This window comes from Channa argus, chromosome 8 (genome assembly GCF_033026475.1).
Source record: "Channa argus isolate prfri chromosome 8, Channa argus male v1.0, whole genome shotgun sequence".
NCBI classification, from domain to species: Eukaryota; Metazoa; Chordata; class Actinopteri; order Anabantiformes; family Channidae; genus Channa; species Channa argus.
In genome coordinates this window covers 6934143-6958012 of record NC_090204.1, presented here as the reverse complement: position 1 = coordinate 6958012, position 23870 = coordinate 6934143, and the positions used below count along the sequence as shown (strand labels likewise).

Here is a 23870-nt window from a genome sequence, read left to right as displayed (position 1 = left end):
TGCGCTTTATTTAATACAAACAAAGATCACTGTTTATTTAAATACAATAAAAATAAGGGAATCAATACATCATTCTATAAAAATGCACAGTTACTTTTTGTCCTTCTTATACACAAAGCTAATATCATAAGCTATTTTTACCTAATACGTCAGACTTGTCAGCACTATTTACTTTTAATATCACTACACTTTTGAGTACAAAGAGAGTAAACATGAGTGAAATTATGCTTAAATCCAAAGCTTTTGTTTTAGTTCTTTAGCTGCTAACCAAGATTCCTCTCTCATCAAGTTCACATCCAAGGGTCTGGAGAAAATCTCATTAAAATGTTTTGAGCTTTTTCCCAAGGCTGTTAAACTGGTTACGAGGAAATTCTGCCAATATCTATCTTTAGAAACCACAGTTCTGACTAATTTCTTTGAAATGCTTTGTTTTCTAAACCAAACTGGTTTAACTATAAAGAGCGGTTTGGTCATTATATATTGTCAATACTTGTGTTTCTTCTAATCTCTTTGAAGAAATTCAGGTTAATCAACACCAGTTACTAACGTTACTAACGTTTAATGTTTAGCGCCGACATGTTGCTTCCTATTGCATACAGTTTAATATCTAAATGCCTACTGTGGCCTCTCTAAGAGCTCATGTATGGAGGTGTATTTCATTGACTTCATTGACCCCAGTGCTCCTTGAGGGGGGCCAAATGCTGACTCACATTAGGCCCAGAAGTAATTTTTCTGTATGTGTGTATCAGACAGCTGTACTGACAAAACACTCATTTGTTTGTTTACAGTGTAGAGGGAGGAATATTTTTAATTTGTATCATGCATCAACCACACAGACTTCCAACACTTCATATTTATACTGTTGACTTACATCATTAACACCATACACTTTGTTGAGATATATCTTTTTTCTGCAACAAAAAAAAAGGTTTAGTGTAACCATGTAGGTCATGTTTTCCTGATCCAAAACAAATCAATAATACTGTAATTATTGTATTTTCATGCCAAAAATGTTGTCAGTACATCTGGGCTCCTATTGGCAGTTGTATTGACTTGATTGGTAATTTCTTAGATTTCTACCAAAGAAGCAAAGAGGACAATATCCTGACATTTAGTCCCTTGTATGGGTCAAGTTCAATGCAAGTAGAATCCTGCAGGTCTTACAATGCAGCCTAACAGCTTTTTATATCAGACTAACCTGCTTCAAAATCTGTGACACCGGTTTTTATTTTAAACTTTCTAAAAATGTAAGGCTGTGGCCCAAAATGAGTTAGGGCCACAGCCCCAACTTTGATAACAATGCGACAACATCTCTTTTTTTTAAGTTAAAAAGCTTTCTCCAAAGAAAGTGAAGTTACAGCTCAACCAGAATTCAAACCCATTTCCATTCTCTTTGGTGTGGGAGGCATTTTTCTCTTGCTATCCCTGCTTTGTTATTTTGTTTTCTTTTTATATTCTTGTTTTTCTTCCCCATCATGAGTCAGACAGATAGAGACAGTTAAACATGGATATACGCCACACACTAAACCAACACAAATGCCATCTCATTTTAACTTCTCTGGCAGAGTTGCTACCTCCTGCATCAAATTCAGTCTTTGATATCAGTCAGCCCAAAGCACGGTACCAGCAATGAAGCTGTCATGTTGTTTTATCCAGACACACTCTTCTGCCCCGAATGTTGTCTGCCCGCAAAGTCCCTGTAATCCAACCCTGAAACTTGCCAGCTTCTTGGAAGCACAGCATCATATCACCTCTCCTCTGTCTTTCTCCCCTCACTTCTCACTCCTGTTTTCATCATTCTTCTTTTGTTGCTTTATTCTCTTCCATGTTTTTGCGCATCTTCCCTCACTTTTTGGACTTTCTCCTGACTGCTTCCATTCTAGTCCCCTCCCCTCTACCATGACCTCTTGCCAAGCCCTCTGGGACTCAGTCAGTTGTTGTGATGGCAGAGGATTGTGGGATACCAGCTGCAGTTTTAATGATTTTGCCCCAGGCCAAGATCAGGCAGAAAAATACAGTTAACATTTTTCAGCAGAATGGGAACTCTCACCCCTCAACGCCTCTGCAAAATGTGTGTGTGCTGATTTACATGTGAGTGTACACATATTCACAATGATATTGGATCTAAGGAATGGCAGACTGTTGGTTACTTTTACATATTACATTGGGTTTGTCTACAGATTTTGCAGCTACTAGAACAACACTTGGTACATCGGTGCAAGCTGTGAAGATGGAAGCTTATCCAGCTCCATGTTCTCCTCCCTCTTCATGTCTTTTGCTCTTTCTTTACCCTCCATCTTCGCTTTGTACTCTGCCTCCCTCTCACAGCACAGATTTGACAGCAGAACTGCTGCACGTCCTGCAAACACATTGCAATTAGCATCATACGCTTCAGTGAATCCCAAACTGCTCACTGATGAAGTTCAATCATTTGGCTTTAATTATAACTTTCTAAGAAACGTCTCTAATCTTTCCAAAAGTTTGATCCTCTCAGGGGTTTGTTTAGTAACAAGCTGTGGCAAGTAGTTTGAAAAATAGCCAGTTGCAAAGTGCCGTGTGTAGGTGTTTGTTTGTTTCTAACTGACTGTCTCTTTCTCTCGCCTTCAGACATCGATGACTGCCAGTCTAACCCATGCCAGAATGGAGGAACCTGCATTGATGAGATCAACTCCTTTGTCTGTCTTTGTCTGCCCAGCTATGGTGGAGCTACTTGTGAGAAAGGTACCAACATGCATGAAAGCACTGCTTTCTCATTTTACTGATTGGCTCACTTCATCAGTATCTGGTGGAGAAAGAGGGAGAGGCTGTGTGCAAATAACAGATGAAAACGTGGATAGATATTTAAGACAAGGCAGTAAAGGATGAGCTATAACAGTTGAGAAGCAAGGTGATAGTGGAGCACATGGACGAGGCAGAATGAAGACAGAGAGGGTGAGGAGAGAGAAGAGAGAGGAGTGTATGTAAAGAGGAGGTACAAGAGAATAGGATGAAGCTAAGAGCCTGGTGTGGAGGAATAGAAGAAACAAGGAGATGGAGGACAATCGGGTTAATGAGAATGTGTAAATGGAAACAGTGGTGGTGGAAGAGAGAGGACGAGGATATAGACAAAAGAAGTGGAGGAGGAGGTGGGGGGAGCCATGTGGAATAATATATTGGATTTATATAGAACACCTGTGTCCTGCTGGTTTCGTCTCTCATTACTGGAATTCCCCTGTGAGATAGGGGCTGTGAAGGAGGCTGTTCACAAACTGGATCTTACATGATGACATGGCCAGTGTGTCAGTGAGACAAAAACCACAGAGGAATACCAACAGCTGTTGTAGATATGGTTGATCGTTTGAGTTTTTTTTACCAATTTTAATAAAAGAGAGAACTTTAAAAAAATGCCTTTTTGGTTTAAAGTGATTTTCACATGGATTATACCATATGTCTACATGCAGCCAAGCTGTTTTCTCCTGTTTGAGGAAAGTGATCAATGTATGTTGAATAAACCTGCAGGTGTAAGTTAGAAAATTGAATTAAATATTGAGGCCAATATTTGAGCCCCATTTAAAAAGCAAACTTATACTCCATCTTGGGATCATCACTCCCAATGGCTACAATTTCAGATCCAACATGACTTACCCTTTCCAAGAATACAGTAATCGCAGATGTTCATTGCAAGTATAAATCCACATGTGCTCATTAGCATCAAAACTACAGATAAGACATTACTTACTAACTCCCAACCCAGTACCCTCCTGAGCCTTCTTCTTTAATGACTAACTAAACCAGTGATATTTATCTCAGCCAATAGTTAATTTGGCATATTTATAAAAGTGTGTGTTTGACCGTAAGTAAAAAATTACAGTCAAAGAAACAAAAGGCAAGGTATGTGTGGATGATGCCGTTTTTTGCATTTTTTGCGTTTTTTGCGTGGGTGCACAGAGTAGTGTGTTTATGTTCCTGTGTAGTATCTTTATTTATTTTTCAAACCACTTAATAATTAAATTATGTGTTACATTTTATGTGCTACAGGCTTATTACTGTAGTTTAAATGCATTTAGTAATTATGTTTTTATTTTGCATCATTGCATGGCTGTAATGCACTTGCATGAACAGGCAATATTAAATATCAGCTATGTACAGTGTTTACCTCATCTAATGTTAGAAAGCTGTCCACACGAGCTGAAATAGGCTCTTTACTTGTTTGCTTACAGGTGGGTCTGTTTTCAGTGTGTTCATAAGGTAATTAGTGTAACTTTAGTGATCTTGTTAAATTGGTGTCTCAGATGCAGCAAGTGGTCTCAGGGGACATGTGTGTTACTATATGATTTATTCAGGGAAGGCCAGGGGTCAGCAGCTCCTGAAACTTTTTACATGAACTACTACATTTTTCAAAATTCTGTAATTATTTTAAAAAATCATTTATATTCATATTCTGTCCAAAAGACAACCTTTTTAAATGGATAATGAAAGGTCCTAAAATTTCATGAAAAAGGCAAATTCAGGGCCTTCTAGAATTGGGTGGTGGTGGTGGTACAGTCTCTCTCTAATTCAAATTCAACTTTTATAAGGGCCTAATAAGACATGAAGAAAGTTGAACTGTTACTGACATTGAAAACTGATTTGCACATTCAAATTAATGCTTATTATTTTCATTATATAGTTTTTTAATGTTTCATTTTTTATTATATTTGAAATTAGATAATTATGTAATCTTTAAATTATATTATATGATGTGATGTCCAGCAAGCTTTGCACAGAAACAGTTGGTGGAAATGTCCTATTATCCTTTATTATAGCGTCTGCAATTTTACTTGATTCAAAGAAGTTGAATCAGTACTACTTCTTTTACCAATATCTTTTCTTTATACAAGTACTCTATTGTAATTGGGTGAGTGAGAAAACAGAAGAAAGGGGGAGGACACTTTAGAATTTTAGGCTACAGTTTTGCGGGCCCAGTTTGACCTTTGACCTTATCTCTCAGTGGAGTTTTGACTTTGAATATGTGTTTTTTTCTTTTTGTCTGACTTTCAGTGTCGCACTCGGCTACTGTATATATAGCTTTGCTCTGGTCTTAACTGGGACTGAAGACAGACTAATCAATAGTCCAGGGAAGGAGAAGAGTGATGCTGGAAGAATAAAGCAGAATCATTTAAAATGTGGAAATTGCACTAGCTCTGGCAGGACCTGACATAGAAAATACTGTGTGTGCCCTGGCTCATTGGCTGAACTTCTGTAGTTTGGCATCAGCCTTAGACATCAGCCACTGTCTCTAAACTGTCACATTTCTGCTTCAGTTGACTTGTGGACAAGCTTCTGGCTTCCTCATCTGATTCATTGCCTTTGTTTACATCTCTCTGCAAAAATCTGTAGCAAAATTTTGTAACTCAAACTTTGGATGTGGACATCACCAGGGGTGCAGAGTTAATGAGTCACAAGCTGGTTAACTGGAAAGGAAAAAGGCAAAAGTGCCTTTCTGGAATAAGGTCACATGTCTTCAGGTTTTAGAGTCATGTTTTTGAGGTTCTGGTGGAGAAAACAGGTAAAATATCCTCATGAGGTCATACTGATGTCAACATGACTATCTCAGCTTGTGTGTGAAGAGTGCATTTGGATTTTTGAAACAAGAACAAACTGACATTGTGGATTTGATTAGTGATAATTCATTTTTATCAGGGAGTGAAGCTGCATTTTGTTGCATTATGGGGAATGTAGGATCAGATAATTCTGAAGCTTGACCATTACTAGGCACTTAAAATCTGAATATCTGATCTTTTTTTGCCACATTTTTTTAAATTCTTGTATTTGTAAATCTACAAGATTTCTCCACTAGTTATTTCAGATCCTTGTAAAATCTTACAGTCGCTGATGATTTACCCCCTAAATTTTACTTTGGTAACTATTTGTTGTGATTTATTGTGGTTTCAATAGCCTTTTTATTATTACCATATTATGCAGGTCATACATAAGCGAACAGATAAAAAGCCACAGAGCATATATGTTGTACAAATTTGTATATGATGCTAAGTGTTTCAATTGCAGCCAGATTAAACCTCTTTCTAAATCTTCTTTAATGACAAGTTATTAAATTTACAAATATAGAAAACATTTCATCTCACCAAACTGAAATTGCACAAAGCCTCAGTATTGCATGTTGACCCCATAAAATGTGTTTTGTCTTTCCCCTCTACAGCTTAACTGTAACTGTAAATACATTTTGTAATGAAAAAAAATTGCAATTAAATGTATTGCTAGTAAAGACAAGTTGTTAATTTACGTAAATTACATACATGTTATGTACATTGCAAATACATTAATGCTGAACATATTTGTAAGTTGTTCCGGAAGAACATTTTCATTCAGCTAAAATATCAGATGTTGCAAGACAACATCCACTTTTCTATCTAGATATCCAGACTACAGCATTATTAAACTTTGTACTTATCATGTTTAGGCATTCACAAAACTTAGTTAATGTTAGAGAAAGATTGGGATCTTGACTAATAAACGAAAACTTAACAGTATGTTTATTTACTTTTAACTGATACTGATCTGTCCTTGAAATTTCCTCTGACTTGTCTACATGAAAATATCTCTCTACTTCTAGCTAGAAAATGCCTCCAAATGACATCACTTGGAGGAACCTTTAGTCCATACATTATGTAAACTTGTTGCTCACACTATGGAGTTTGTAATAATAGTCAACCAGCTTTTCCAGAGCTCCCCCAAAGGACATCATCCTAAATCCCAATGATGAAAAACTCCTCCGGGTGATGTCATCTGGAGGACATTTTCAATAAGAATTGGACAAATTTTAATATATTAAAGTCAGAACGAAGTTTAAAAACATTAATGTACATTTGCACCAAAAACTAAAGCCAAAGAAAGCAAGTTGAAAAGTTGCCTTTTAACCAAAGTGCTTTTCTTGCTTATATTTAACACATTGGACTGTGAAGTTGAGCTCAGGCCAGTTGTGTGATAGTAGTGCACTTTGTACAGACATCAATCCCAACCACCTTTTTGCAACTATACTTATTTGAATGCAACCGCAAGGGGGCACAAGCCAGTGTCTTCTTGTGCCAGTCCCAAATCTGGATAAATGCAGAGGGTTGTGGCAGGAAGGGCATCCGACGTAAAACACATGCCAAATCAAACATGCGAATCGTGACAAAGACTTCCATACCGGATCGGTCGGGGCCCGGGTTAACAACGACTGCCACCGGTGCTGTTGACCTACAGGGTACCGGTGGAAATTGGACTACTGTTGGTCGAAGACGAAGAAGAAGAGGAGGAAGGTGTGTTCGTAGGCAGAGAGAGAAGAGGAAAGCTAAGAATGTAGGACTGACAGTAGGGACTTTGAATGTTGGTACTATGACAGGGAAGGCTAGGGAGTTGATCGACATGATGCAGAGAAGGAAGGTGGACATACTGTGTGTCCAGGAGACCAGGTGGAAAGGTAGCAAGGCTAGAAGCTTAGGAGCAGGGTTCAAGTTGTTTTACCATGGGTCAGATAGGAAGAGAAATGGAGTAGGAGTTATATTGAAAGAGGATTTTGTGAGGAATGTTCTAGAGGTGAAAAGAGTATCAGACAGGTTGATGAGTCTGAAGCTGGAAGTTGAAGGGGTGATGTTCAATGTTGTGAGTGGTTATGCCCCACAGGTAGGATGTGAGTTAGAAGAGAAGGAGAAATTCTGGAGTGAGTTAGATGAAATGATGCAGAGCATCCCCAGAGGTGAGAGAGTTGTCATTGGTGCAGATTTCAATGGGCATGTAGGTGAAGGGAACAGAGGTGATGAGACTGTTATGGGCAGGTTTGGTGTTCAGGACAGGAACGCAGAAGGTCAGATGGTGATTGACTTTGCAAAGAGGATGGAAATGGCTGTAGTAAACACTTTCTTTCAGAAGAGGCAGGAACATAGGGTGACGAACGGAGGGAGAAGCACTCAGGTAGACTACATCTTGTGTAGACGTTGTAATCTGAAAGAGATCAGTTACTGTAAAGCATTGGTAGGGGAGAGTGTAGCCAGACAACACAGGATGGTGGTGTGTAAAATGATGCTGGTGGTGAGGAAGATAAGGAGGACTAAGGCAGAGCAGAGGACGAAGTGGTGGAAGTTGAAAAAGGAAGAATGTCGTTTAGTTTTCAGGGAGGAGCTGAGACAGACTCTGGGTGGTTTGGAGGTGCTTCCAGATGACTGGACTACTACAGCTAATTTGATCAGGGAGACAGGTAGGAGGGTACTAGGTGTGTCATCTGGAAAGAGGAAAGCGGACAAGGAGACTTGGTGGTGGAACGGGAAGTTCAGGAGTGTATACAGAGAAAGAGGTTAGCTAAGAAGAAGTGGGACACTGAGAGGACTGAAGAGAGTAGACAGGAGTACAGGGAGATACAGCGTAAGGTGAAGATAGAGGTGGCAAAGGCCAAACAAAGAGCATATGAGGACTTGTATGCTAGGTTGGACACTAAAGAGGGAGAGGTGGATTTGTACAGGTTGGCCAGACAAAGAGATAGAGATGGGAAGGATGTGCAGCAGGTTAGGGTGATTAAAGATAAGGATGGAAATGTATTGACAGGTGCCAGGAGTGTGATGGGAAGATGGAAGGAGTACTTTGAAGAGTTGATGAACGAGGAAAATGAAAGGGAACGAAGAGTAGAAGAGGTGACTGTTGTGGAGCAGGAAGTAGCAAAGATTAGTAAGAGTGAAGTGAGGAGGACATTGAAGAGGATGAAGAGTGGAAAGGCAGTTGGTCCTGATGACATACCTGTGGAGGTATGGAAGTGTCTAGGAGAGGTGGCAGTAGAGTTTTTGACTAGTTTGTTTAACAAGATCTTGGAGAGTGAGAGGATGCCAGAGGACTGGAGGAGAAGTGTACTGGTGCCAATTTTTAAGAACAAGGGAGATGTGCAGAGCCTTGGCAACTACAGAGGAATAAAGCTGATGAGTCACACAATGAAGTTGTGGGAAAGAGTAGTGGAAGCTCGGCTAAGGGCAGAGGTGAGTATTTGTGAGCAGCAATATGGTTTCATGCCTAGAAAGAGTACAACAGATGCAATATTTGCTTTGAGGATGCTGATGGAGAAGTACAGAGAGGGTCATAGGGAGTTGCATTGTGTCTTCGTAGATTCAGAAAAAGCGTATGACAGGGTGCCGAGAGAGGAGCTGTGGTATTGTATGAGGACGTCTGGAGTGGCAGAGAAGTATGTTAGAGTGGTGCAGGACATGTATGAGAGCTGTAAGACAGTGGTGAGGTGTGCTGTAGGTGTGACAGAGGAGTTCAAGGTGGAGGTGGGTCTGCATCAAGGATCGGCTTTGAGACCCTTCTTGTTTGCTCTGGTGATGGACAGACTGACAGGTGAGGTTAGACAAGAATCTCCCTGGACTATGATGTTTGCAGATGACATTGTTATTTGTAGTGAGCAGGTGGAGGAAAATCTAGAGAGGTGGAGGTCTGCTCTGGAAAACAGAGGAATGAAGCTTAGCCGCAGCAAGACAGAATACATGTGTGTCAATGAGAGGGACCCAGGTGGAACAGTGAGGTTACAGGGAGCAGAGGTGAAGAAGGTGCAGGACTATAAGTACATAGGGTCAACGGTTCAGAGCAACGGAGAGTGTGGAAAAGAGGTGAAGAGGCGAGTACAAGCAGGTTGGAACGGGTGAAGAAAAGTGTCAGGTGTGTTGTGTGATAAAAGAGTATCAGCGAGAATGAAAGGAAAGGTGTTCAAGACGGTGGTGAGACCAGCAATGTTGTTCGGCTTAGAGACAGTGGCACTGAAGAAAAGACAGGAGGCAGAGCTGGAGGTAGCAGAGCTTAAGATGTTGAGGTTCTCTTTGGGAGTGACGAGGATGGACAGGATCAGGAATGAGTACATCAGAGGGACAGCTCATGTTAGATGTTTTGGAGATAAAGTCAGAGAGGCCAGATTGAGGTGGTTTGGACATGTTCAGAGGAGAAACTGTGAATATATCGGTAGAAGGATGCTGAGGTTGGAGCTGCCAGGCAGGAGGTCTAGAGGAAGACCAAAGAGGAGATTTATGGATGTAGTGAGGGAGGACATGAAGTTAGTTGGTGTGAGTGAAGAGGATGCAGAGGATAGAGTTAGATGGAGGCACATGATTCGCTGTGGCGACCCCTGAAAGGGAGCAGCCGAAAGGAAAAGAAGAAGACTTATTTGCAGTTGCAGTTTAGCTGCATATCAGTGTAATGTTTTGAGACAGTGTTTCCCAAACACACACGCACACACATCAACACAGCACGCCTGTAGTTTCCCTGGAACTGTGTGCACGATTCCTCTCCTGCTGTGTTGCTGTCTTCATGGCTGATTGGGAGCAGCAGGCCTGATTGTGTAAATCTAAAGTCTCTGTTTTGCTGTCGCTTTTATCTCTCACCACTCTGCGCTCGCAGAAATATAGGATTCAGCTGTGAAAAGTACAATTCGCAACAGGCATCGCTGTGCCATTTCAGTGTGATCTCAGTTTGATATCCAGAGGGAGGTCTGAACTGCGACATGAACGGTGGAAATGAACTCATTCGTTCCGCCGAGACTTCCATCCATTTAAATGTCATCCAATTGGTCCCTGTCTCAGTAAAGGGGTCCAGTTCTTTCTGTCTCGTTTGCTGTGTGTATTTTAGAGCGCGTGCCTGTGCATGTTCAGGTGTATGTGTTGTTAGCTAACAGCTTCAGATTCTAGGTAGATCCAGTCCACTGCTGGCTCCCTCTGGCCTGTTACCATGGTGATCCCCTCTGAGAGTCAATAATAGTAAGTTGATGGGGATGAAGTCCTCCAGTGACTGTAGTGAGAGAGGGGGAAATGGCTTGTTATTCTGCACATATTTCCACTTTTTTACCACCAAGTTTTTTTTATGGTTTTATAGGTTAGTATATGTGATTTTTTTGGTTTGTAACACATTTTGAAAATCAAGACTTTAAGTAATTAATGATACATTTCTTTGATTAGCAAATGTTTCAACTTATTTAAATAATCAGCATTGTAGTTATATAAAACGTTTATCCTTTTGAAATTTTTGTTCTGTACCAATAATGAATGGATATTTGTTTAAAATAACAGCAAGTTGTGATTTGAGTAACAAAGACATCAGTCAGTGGTTTCACTCATTTCATCCCAGACTGAGTTTGTCCTGCAGTTTTTCTTTGGCTCACTGCCTAATCAGCAGAAGCAGAATTCTTCTTCCTTAGCCTGAGAGAAGTGAAATGTGACAGCGAAAGCATTTGCTGGTTTCTTCTCATCAGCTTCTTTCCACCAGTCTGTCTTTTTATCCACCATTCATCTCCCCTCAGTATTTCTAGGGAGAAAAACGACATAATGTGTACGAATGAGAGTGTGGATTTGTTACTTTGCTCTTCCACTGCTGTACACACCTCTGTTTCACTTTCCCTTCCTGTTTTTTTCTTCATTTCTCTCCCTACCTTTCTGCTGTCACTCCCTGGTCTTCTTGCATCTTTTTGTTCCTCTCATCTCTGGTGCACTGCAGGAGGCTTTGTCACGCTGTGAGTGTTTTTGTGTATTTGCATCTGTGTCTGCTGCTGTGCGAGTGCATTTGTATCAGTGTGTTTGCTTAAGCCACATCTGACTTTTTGGATTGTCTCTGTGTTCGTGTGTATGTGTGTGTGTGCGCGCGCGCGTGTGTGTGTGATGCTTCAGTGAAGTCTGAGATTTTTCAGCTAACAGACTTTCAAACAGGCACACAAACATGCATGTGTGTCTTAAGCCTTAAACATGACTTGAAGAAAATGAGGATCAGCCTAAAAAGCTAATTGGCCCCTGCAAAGTCAGAAATAGGCAAACATTTCCATATTTCCTTATTTTATTTTCTACCTTAGTTGCACACACTATGTGCCACACATGCATGAACAAACTGATTCTACTTTGCACCCTTCCACATATCAAAAAATTTCTCTCATCTCTGTTTATTCAACAGCAGCTTGGATGGAAGTTGAACACTATAGCTCTCAAGAAGTGAAAGTACAGTGGAGTGCAAGAACTTGTAGTTACAGAACAATCAGCTTAATAAAACAATCTAATTGTCAGGAAAAATGTTCTCACTCCCTCTCTTTCCCTCTGTCTCTCACTGTCTCTCTAAAATTTGACAATAAAAGGCAGTGCAAAAAAAGTTGTATAGCTAATTAGTCCCACGGTTTGTAGCTTCCGGTTCGTTAACTATGTGAAATGTGTTTGGTACCACCTTCAACTCACAGAAAAGGCCAGCTAGGAGTAACTTACATTTCATTCATCTTCTCCAGCATCCTTTCTGTGTCTCACCAGTATTCTGTACATCACATCTTTGTGTTTTTTTAGAGGTATTAGACTCAATAGGTTGCAAAAATGTTACTGGAAAATATGGCCGGCGTCTAATGGTTGAACGGGGGCTGACACACAGGTGAGGATGCCAATGAGTTCATCTTGGAGATGTGTTGGTGAAGTTTGCATCCTTCAGAAAGTGCAGTGAGACCGTGATACACCACAGCTATCCATTGAAAACAATGTACTGTATACCCACCATAAGTCAAACCGTTCCAGGCAAGAACCTCGCCACTGTCATGCACATTTTCAAACACACACAATACATATGCATGCACAGACACACGATTGTAAGTTGCACTTGACAGGGAAACAAAAACTTGACAGCATTACAAGAAACCTAAAGCAGAGTGGAGCACAACTTCCCCCCCAAAGAGCACGGTGGGTGAATCTAGGGCAGACAGATACGAAGCCTTTTGAATGTGTCGACGCCAACAGCAACACCATTGTTGCAGATTGGAAGCAGGCAGTCGGTGATGTAGTGTAGCCTCCACACTGAGACTAATGAGGAGGAGAGGAGACTGAGCTGACTAACAGCAGTGGGAAGTGCTTCAGAAAGCACCAGATGCAGTCCTTCTGTCACTCTGTCACTGCACAATTTTCCTAACTATTTTACTCAAACTCACCCACTTTATTCTGTGTATTGTTTGCCACATGCATCTCCTCTTGTTTACAATGAAGGTAATTAAGCTGTGAAGTCGAATCAGTAAGAAGAAATACTGACTGATTTCTATAACACGCACTCAGTTGCACATTAAAGAAAATGCGGGCAAAGTGAGTTTCCTCTGTCCTTGGTGAACTTTGCTGTTCATGTGGAAAAAGTTCTATAATAGATTGTTTTGAAAATGTCCTCAAGTTATATCTGTAGACTCAGCATTGATTGGAAAAAATTGAAAAAATGGGGAAAAAAGTAGCATTACCTGCTACTAGCATTACACACACACATCTAAGTCCACAAAAATCTTCCAAATTCATATGTTGTTTTTTATGGCCTCTAGACCTATGTTGTTAAGGTTGAAGGGGCATTGCGGTTTGGGATAAATACATTTTATTTTATTCACAGGTCTTCATCAGTTACAATAATAAACATGGGGTTGAGGTTAGGGACCAACTGTGGTGATGCTTCAACAACAACATCAAAAAAGAAACATTGTTGACTTGTGATTGCAAACTGGACCCTTGCATCCATCCTAACATTCATGCACATATTTACACACTATGGCGTTTTTAACAATATCACCTAACTCCCTCCTTTTATATTTCAGAATATAGTTGTGTAAATGTTTTCTTGTATGCATTCTTAAGTGAAATATAGCTAAGCTTTCTCCAAATTCAGGTTTACACCAGTTTTCAGCTGACGTAGGTAATGTCATCCTTATGATTTCTGTGCCTCTGGAGCAGTGGTTTATTGGTCAATTACATATTTCACACTGAGCATATGTCCTCTCTCCACTCTTGTTAAGCCACAGCACACTGAGCAACTTATGGTCTGCAAACTGCTTTTATTACTCAGCATCAGTTCTCAGAGACTGAGAAGGAAGCAGCGAGTTTGCCAACTTTGCTGCGATGCTTCTCTGTCCCATCACTGGCTGTGCCGTGGCTTCCTAAACTGGCAACTCAGCATTGAGCTTGGCTCAAAATTAAGTTTTGTGCATCCTCTGGGTCTTTAGAGGCTATTAATGCTAATGAAGATTCATGCATTCTAATAACATGTCAAGAGGGACACGTGCCAAGACTGAGAAAAGAGGGATCTGGAGCTCCTTGGTTTACCTTGCCCACAGCAGTCTCCTGACGAAAACAAAACACATACACAGACAGACGCTAAACACACTCTCAGGCAGGCACACACAAAATATCTCTGAGGTTTTGCCTAAGCCCAGCAGAGGCTATTTAAATGGAATCACAACAAGGCTTCTCTCTCACTCCATATGCTATTGTGTTCAACACTTGCCAGCTCTGTCTCCAAACAGGAAAGCTGGAGAGATGAGGGTGTAATTCATTCGCATTCAAGGTGCTTAATTAAACAATGTTCCTGAAGCAACTGTCATTCTCTGTTTCCTGACTGGTAGGAAGTTTATGAAAAGGAGAAAGTGTGAAGAAAAGAAGGAACAGAGGCATCAGAGCAGGTGTTACGTTAGATGAAAACGGAGAAAGAGAAGGCCTGCGTGTCTCTGCTGGGCATTAATGAACAGTTCTGATGGAAGGGTGCAAAACAGTACTTTGAGCTGTGCTAGAGGTGTAGTGTGTTCTGTTCCGACTTCTGAAATCCCCTATAAAATTGTTCTGTGATAACAAAGTTATGAATTATGGTTTATACCATTTCACTCCCTTTCATTTCCTGTCATCTCGCTGTTCACTCCCATCAGTCAACACTTTACAGCTACCTTTCCAGGAGTTTAGTTGAGTTGGGTTCCTGCCCTCCAAACCACCAGCATCAGACACAGTATGTGCCTGTGACTATAAGCGCTATCTACGCTAGGTGGACTTCATATATAATAAATGTAGCTGACTGCTCAAACATGAACACAGGGTTCATTCAGACTTGTATCAGTACAGTATACAGAACAAAGGGTAATGCTGCTACAGTACAAGTGTTTGAGCAAAGTTTTGCAGTTGAATTCCCAACATGTCTAGAAAATGGTGTGGACAAAGTGTGAACAGCAAAATGCACATAATTGACTGGTGGTTCTGGCATTAGTCTGGCACAGTCTTTATTGTTTTGTTTGGTTTTTGGCCACTTCACAGCCGTCAGCGCACATATAGCTATTAGCATATCAAGCAGACACAGAGCAACATTACCATTTAAAGTTGTGTTATAGCTTTAGAGAACTCAGTTAAGGAGACACAAGTGTCGATCTACTGTATGTACTGTAGCTGTGAGCTGCAACAGCTTACAGTTGGTTTGCTTTGTACATTTATAGACATTTTTGTTGTTTTCTTTAATACGGTTAAAAAAAAGAAACAGCTGACTGCTTTTGTTGGAAACAGCATCCCGTAAGAGCCGTGAGAATGAACTAAAACAATAAAGTTGCAGCCCATAATAACAAAACACAGAGCTGAAAGATCCTATAAAGCAAACAAACTGCAGACTCAGGTAATAAATCTCTGTGGGTTTGTTGCTTCAAGTGACCCCTTTTACATACACTTACTGATTTGAGCCATTGTTGATTAAAAAAAAAATGGACTGTAGCAGCTTTAAAAAAGTTAATTCAAAGTGAAGGTTTATGCCTTTGTAACGTTTTTTCTACCAATAACGAATTGTGAGCGGCTTTGAGGGCACATCTGCAGCAGGTGTGTTCACTTATGCGTTTATCACACACTGATGCACTGTGTCTGTAATAACACTGTAAAAGGTACCAACAATGAACAGGAGTGAATACAGTGTGTTTACCAATTTGGTGCTTCTCTTACCTTGTACTCTACTAAAACCGTTTATGGAAACACATAAACTGAACAGTCTGTGTGTATGCTGTTTGACTTTTTACAATTTACTGTGAAGCTGTAGCCTGCCATCCTTTTTACCATGGTTTTCTCCTTCAGCCTTAATCTGCAAAGACACATCTGAGGGCTAATTTACCAGAATTATCCTTCAGACTGGCATCAGTCATTCATGTTGATCTCTATAGCTTTTTACTGTAACATCCATTACTCCTAATTGTGAGAATCACACTATTAGGATGTACCATTAATCAACATTGTGCTCATTATAACCATTAATAATTCCACAGGGCTTTGCACATTCTCCTCACATTCTCACCTCTTGTCACTGGCTATCAGCGAAGATTCTCCCTCATCTCTCTCTTTATCTATGTCTCTCTCTCTCCCACTCCCTCCTCTCTGGACTGCTGTCTTCTGCCCTCTTGTAAATGGCATGAAGAGCTGTCAGTCTTCAAAGAGTCACACAGGGTGGAGGCAAAATGGCAGCACACACACATACACACAAATGCAAACACATGGCGTTTCATCATTCAGTTGATATAAAAAAGCAGAGCAGCAGAAATATCAATTGGTGATGGGGATAAATGACCCAATCAGTCAGTTGGAAGTGTATGGCCTTTCATATCCTAACTGCCATTCACTAAAGACTGTGGGACTATTAGCCGCTGAAACATACCCCCTACCTCTCTCTCTGTGTCACAGAGGGAATATGGGAGAAAGAAGACTACTTGAAAAACGTCTAAATATTTGAAGAGGTTGATGTGATGTCGGGCTTTGAGCGTCACTGTCAGCGAGTGGGAGAAGGAATCAGCAGAGACTAGCTTATAGATCTGAGAAGGAGAAAACATGCCTGTTTATTTTTGATCTCTCGTCTTTCTTTCTCTCTTTCCACATCAATTTGTCTGTTTCTTTGCCTCTTTTATTTTCCTGTTCTGCCTTTCTCTGCCTTTTCTGTCCTCCCACTCTCTATATTACTATGTCTGATGTGCTCACTTTGTCTTTAGTTTTTTTTCTTCTTCCTCTTTGGCCATCGTGTGTGTGTGTGCATGTGTGTGTAAATCCTAACCAGAAACCACAGCATGCCAACAATTGTGTGTGTAATTTCGGTTTTAAACCCACTGGTAAAAGCTTTAGTGTTGTGAGCACTAGCCTTATACTTACACACACAATCTCTGGGCTGACTGCCAATATAGACCCCACAGCAGAACAGTGTTATTCAATAAAGGCATGCATGTTTAATTTATTTATGTGCATATGTGTGTGTGTGTGTGTGTGTGTGTGTGTGTGTGTGTGTGTGTGTGTGTCTTCCTCACTCTGTGACACCCACCCTGATTCTCCTGTCCCTGTTTCTGTAGATAACAGCCCATTTTCCACCTACATGTGCCAAACTGGACCCACTCCTGCTGTTAATACAATGTAACCAGCCACTATGTGGGCAACACTGTGAGCAGGTAGCACCCAGGTCTGATGAAAGACTCTGAGTGAAAGAGTAAGTTAGGACTTAGCAGAGAAAATGATGGCAGCAGTGACTGATTTTGACCACACAAGGCCAGAGATAACAACAAAAGCATCCTGCTACTGTAGCTAACGCTTATGTGCAGTTCTGTTTGGAAACATGCTCTCAGTACAAACAGGATGATTTCAAAATGCTAATTCAGATACAGTTTCTTGTGAAGCGGTCTGAATTTTTTATTGTACTGTAGTTCAGGCAAGGCCAAAGCATTTCATAAATGCCAAGTCCGTTTTTATTTTTACTTTATTTTATTTTTGCAACTCAACATTCAACTCAACATTGACAAACAATTTCCAAACTGGAAGGCTGGAAGCTGAAAAATCTACAAAATGAATTAGTTTGGACAGTAGATAAGATTATCACTGAGAAAATCAAAACAGGGATTGGAAGGGCTAAGTAGAAGATGCTGAAACTGATTAATCTGTACACAGTATCAAATGATGATTTGTTTGTGGTGCTACCTTAAGCTTGTTATATTTTGCTATTTTGTTATTAACTTTAGTTCTTCATTCTCCAGCATCACTTGTAACATGGGGAGTCACATTTTTCATCTCTTAGCTTTAATCTTCATCTCTTAATCTTTGCTCTTTGTTACCATTATTAATGAATGTAAAGTAGAAAGTTATTTTCTTGAGACTCTGAGAGTATATTTGAGCTCCACAAAAAGCCACCATGTTTCTTATTATGTTTTTTCTCCTATACAAGCTATGTAGAAGCTATGTAGTTCTTATATCCATAATATGTAGTGCAAACATTACATCTACTAGTTTACATTCCATCCACATCTACTACTACTCAGATAAGATAGGGCAAAAACAAAGATGTATTTTTTCAACATAATATTTATTGCAAATTAAGCTAGTACAATTGTTCCTTCACCATCAGTAGTAATACAATGGTCAAGGACTTTATAAAAAGAAAGTTGTAATAAAATGATGAAATCAGTTCAAAAGTTTGCATTTCCCCCATGAAATGTTCTCTAATACTTTGCATGTCCTCCCTTCTTTTAAACTCCTCCAATGTCTTTGGGTGCCCTCTGCGCAGTATTTTTACCCCATTCTTCAGTCATTCATGGCAGAATTGTTCCAAGTCTACCAGATTGCTTGCTTGTCTGCCATGTAAAGCCTTCTTTAAATCTGTCCACAGGTTTTCAATTATATTTAAGTCTGGAGACAAGGCCTCAGTAAAACATTCACCATAGTCTTATTAAGTCATTCCCAAGTTGACTACCTCTTAATTTTTAGCTTTTTGGCTGATGGTAGGAGGCTTTGATTTAAAACCATCTAATATTGGGCTGCATTTATTCTTCACGCCTCTTTATGCAGAGCTCCAGTGCCCGATGCAGAAATACACAATCAAAACATCAGTGAACCTCCACCATGTTTGAAAACCATGTGGAAAAGGAGTTTTTTCTCGCCACACATCCATCTGCAAAATATGACCAAATAATAACTTAGCTGTCATCAGACCACATAATCTTGTTCCAAAACTCATTTGGTTTGTTCAAATGCTCCAAGCACACTACCTTATGTCTAGAAGTAATCTGTAGCTTCCTGCCTGCTTTTCTCCCAAACAATCCACACTTGTGCAGACTGTGGAGATTTGAACTTTTATTCAAGTTGCCTCCAAGATTCCCTTTTGTTTGTTTTGGATTACTATGTGGCTCTAGAGTAAGTTTCCTACTGCCTCTCGCACTTATTTTTCTTCTCAAAGCTTTTTCCCTGACCCCATTGTTTTTGTTTCTCTCAACAAACTTTTTTGTCCCTATAGATCTGCCCACTTGAACTTTTAAGGTACAAGCCCGGTGTAACACACCTGGTGCCATGCATCAAGCATTGAGTGTTGACAGTCTTTTTTTTTTAAGATTACCCCTGATAATTATTTTGATTATTTTACTCTAACTTTCCTTCATTCCTTGACTATTTTTGTTACATCTGATGATGAACATTTGTATTAGCTGAATGTGCATTAAATATTGTGTTTTTGACAAAATAAATATTTTACTAATCTTAATACTCTATGCAATTTCCACCTAAGGGGATACAAACTTTTGCACTTGACTGCAAAAGTTTGATTCAAGTGTCCATGGTGGATTGCCACAGCTAATGTATTCTAAAAAAGTCTAAATGTGACACCAGACTCATGTTAGCATTAAGCAACAGGGCTGACCAGAGCCACCAATCCACCCAGGGGAAGCTGAGAATGTTAAAATGGCTAATTGGGTTTTATGTCATTAGCCTGTTTCAAGGTCATTAGATTAAATCCCTTGACTACCAGTAGAAATCTGAGCAAGCAAAGTAATGAAGCAGTTTTTCAAATTTGCTTTTACAAAAATAGAGTGACAGCACTGATCTGTAAGATAATGTGAGGATAGGAGGGAGGAGGAAATACTGATCATCTTACCTGCAGCGTAGGAGAAAGTACATGTATTACATGTTTGTGTTGGACTGTTTAGTGCAGATCCACTAGAACATAACTGCTCACATTTTCTACATGTATTTGGTTTTTAATAGGTCCTTACTGTGTCTTAGGGACCCGCCATGCACATGTTAAAAGTAGTACTTCATATAAGCAGGCTACTGAAGTGAAACACTGAGCAGCTGATTCACTACTGTAGTTGTGTGTGTGTGTGTTACAGATTTTGGTCTCATAATGTTTGTAAGTACTCGATAATGTCAGTTTAGTCTGGCAAATGACAAGAATTATATTTTGTCATATTTTGATGTGGTTGACATGCATTTATGTCCCCAAAATGTTCATGGTGTAATAAACCTCATTTTATATGCTACGAAATGCTAATGTGGCCCATTTTTGTGTATTTATGAATATCTGTCCATAGCTGGATGTCAGAACTATTTTTTGACACAGGATCAACTTACATTACATTTTGATCCATTTTGATCCCCATTCTGCTGGAAATATTATTTTTTTTACAAAAAGTTTCTTTCATTTAAGGAAATTTTCACTGACTGTATAAAATATAACAGATATGACCAGTTGTCGCCAGCTGTCAGTACTACACTGTTTTCAGTACTTGATTCTTAGGACACATTTCAGTTGATAGCTCTAAATATATCTCACCACAACAGTGGTGGAACATGCTTCCTCCGTTTTTAGGATTCCATTTCTATCCATCGTACTGTACAGGGCTAAAAAAATGCATGTCAGATGGTGAATGTCGAATTTCAAACAGGGCTGAATCACAGCACGGCATCAAAGTGGGAAACAACTGGACCGACACATGCCTTCGTAAATTTCCCAGAAGTAATCAATCTCTTTATTTCTCTCAGTGTCTTTCCCTCTGTTCCCAAGCATAGCCGACATGCTTGTAAGAATGTTATGATTTTTTTTACATGGCAGAGCTTTATGTTTACCACATGCTTTGCACACAGAGCAGTTTACTGATGCCATGCTCATCATCATTGTTCAGTGTCAGTAAGTCCCATTTACACACTTTGGGCAGCTTTGAGGCCAGTGAGTGCACCGAACTGCAAGAGAGAATATGTAGAAATAGCAATATAGCAAATAGATTCATTTTTAGCAGTAGGTTTGGCAAAACCTCACTCTAAGAGATGAAATGAAGCTTTACCTGAGGATGCTGTCTTACTCTGATGTGGTACTTTGTATTTGGTGAAATCATGTCGCTGCACTTCACAGCACTGAGAATCAAATGGCCCTGAACAACACTATGACTGGAGGAGAGCTTATGAAAAGCACTTTCACTCTCAATCCAGTATGAAGGTTTTGTGGTCCTTATTTCATATTACGGTACTTTCATAATGGACTCCTCTCCTCTCCTTTTGACGGCTTCACTGCATCTCTGTGCATACTAAGCAGGGCCCCATACGGCCCAATTTGCACTGCCCAATTTACTGATGTCTCTTCAGATTTGTTGGAGTAAAAGCTGAGGCCTTTCCCTGATTCCCACACTGCAGGAAGGGAGAGAGGCGGGGGCACAAGAGGGGGTATGGAAGAGAAGAGAATGAGGACATGAGCTTGTCTGACAAACTGAGCCTGAACCACGTCAACTATACAGGCTTTTACACATACATTCAAATATACACACATTTGTACCTCTAAATCTACCTTCACATAGACAATCCAGCATGGAACAGAAACTCACTCAAACACACACACACGTGCACAGCTACCCCCCAGAGAGATGAGTGGGGATAGATGAGAGAGATGAAGGGAGTAAAGGAGGAAGGGATGGGATGGGTGTAGGAAGAGGCAGTGTACTGACAGGACTGTGACAGGGCTTAATTACCAAGCAAGCACTGCGCACTGGAAGCAATTTCTAAGGATTGTTGTCATTTGAATAGATTAAAATGCCCTTTCACTGGACTAAGCTGTCTCCCCGCAGGCTTGCCTCTGCTGTGGATTAAAAGTCTAAGTCAAATCAAAGCAAAAGAAGACAGAGAGAGGCAGAGACAGAGGGATGGAGACAGTGAGAAAAGTCACAGAGGGCACTTAAAGCCAGATGGTAATGAAAAAAGAAAAGGAAGAAAGACCAGAGCAAAAGGGAGGATGTAGATCATGAGAGTAATTAAACTTTTATGGATACAAAAAGATTTTTTTTAAATAATGGTGGTACCCCTCTTCTTCAACTTAATGCCTTTTACTCATTCTCTAATGTTCTTTTGAATCTGTTGGTTATGGGTGTTAATTAAACAAAACACATTTTTCCTCCCACATGGCTTTTTCACTGACTATTACCTGCCTTCCTCACTTACCTTCTCTTTCTTTTTTCTAATGCATCCAAACACCTGCAGACACTGAGGGCTGCGAGCACACATGGAGGAAGTTCCATGGCCACTGCTACAGGTACTTCAGCCGCAGACACACGTGGGAGGATGCCGAGAAGGACTGCAGGGAGCACAGCGGCCACCTTGCCAGTATTCACAGCCTGGCTGAGCAGAACTTCATCAGAGGTGGGTACAGGTTGAGGAGAAAGAGAGGATAAAGACCAATTTGGCACAGACAGTGTAGCCTGTTTAAGTGCTTGTTCTTATCTGATGACACAGCAGGAGATCTTAAATTAGGCAGATATGTTTGGGCATGCAGGCCTCTATAAGTAAAGTACTTTTTTATTTTCTGCAGTGGTGGGTGGTTGTTTATGTTTGGTATTAGGTGACTGAAGCACTTTCCTAGGCTTAGTGGGCACTGCATCATCAAAGAGCCTGCAGGCACACTAGCAGATCCGTCAGACTGTAAGTCTGTAGTGCTCAGAGCTAAATACTATCACTAGCCTGATTACATGCTAACAATGAGAAAACTGTATGATAATATTTAACACGTATAATCTCAACCATGTCATCATAGGTTAGTGTGTTAGTATGATGATTAATGTTCATAATATTGATGACTTGTGATGAAAAAAAATGAGGGATTGTTCAGTTTAATTAGGTTTTTATTATGACAAATATTCATAAACAGACTCTTTCATGACAAAATACCAAATTAGTAAAAAAATTAAAAACTGATTGAAAAAATAACTGATGAATAAATGTCCCATTTAATGTAACTCGCCTAACATCAGAGTTTCAGCTACTTGGTTTCAGAAGTCACACAACTTGTTCAATGGAGATCAGCTGAGTGCCATCGTGTTATAAAATGTAATGGGAAAAGTCAAGTATGACATGAAGAAAAATCTATAAAACAATACTGAATCTCTAAATGTGAGCTGATGCTACTGATTACTCTGTGAAAACCTATTACATTGTGTATTTCACTTTTGTTAGATGAATTTATTAACATGGGTGCAAGTTCCTGTAATAAATCAGTGAATTTTCTCCATCTCTGATATGCACTTTCTATAATTTTAGATTTCATTCACTAACATGATCTTATATGTTAATTATCACGAAGACTCTTGCATTCATCTGTCAAAGAAAAGGAGAAGACAGTACTTGACAATTTAAGCTGAATAAAATATTTTTAAAAACTAGCTGCTAATCTTATTTTGATATCAGGTGGCTCACCATTACATACTTAGGCAAAACCCCAGTCAGCTTAAATAATGGTAGTAATTTGGTCTTCAACATCTAGCTCTCACTCTTATGTCTGCCTCCACCCGCTAGACACTGCTTTTACCACCTGATTGATATCTACTGCTCTACTTTATTGTTATCATACTTGAAGATGGCACCTCTTGCCTTATGTGTATTCCATAACTTAGTAATAAATGTCTGTCTAGTTCAGATCTGAAGGGGGTTTATTGCAGTCTCTAATGAAATAGCACCTTCAGGAGTCGAGCCGTTTCAGTCAAATAAATGTATATCAACATTTGTTGCGATAAAATTGTGCTACAAGTTCTAATGTATCTATGACAAAACGTTTAATATAGGGAAGGTATTGCCACTGTAAATATGTCAGAAGAATAAAATAAGAACAGTTTCAAGTTAATAAAGCACTGAGTTACTAGTAATACTTGATGATTTATGTAGGTGTTTAGACTTTTTGCCGCCTTGTACCTCACTTGTAAGTCGCTTAGGATAAAAGCGTCTGCTAAATGACTAAATGTAAATGTAAATTTAAATAATATGTAAAGCTGTGTCATCTTTACATGACTCACTGGTTGAGTTAATTGTTTTAATTTTCAACATTTGTACTTT

General features: G+C 39.8%; 1 protein-coding gene across 2 annotated transcripts in view; it reads left to right on the top strand.

The window, feature by feature from the left end:
- Nucleotides 1-23870, top strand: part of ncanb (neurocan b) — a 136923-nt gene that overhangs the window by 94870 nt on the left and 18183 nt on the right. For both annotated transcript variants that reach the window (XM_067513803.1, XM_067513802.1), the window contains 2 exons: nucleotides 2608-2721; nucleotides 22029-22187. In XM_067513803.1, the coding sequence (XP_067369904.1) occupies nucleotides 2608-2721; nucleotides 22029-22187 (273 nt within the window). The remainder of the gene's footprint in view (nucleotides 1-2607; nucleotides 2722-22028; nucleotides 22188-23870) is intronic.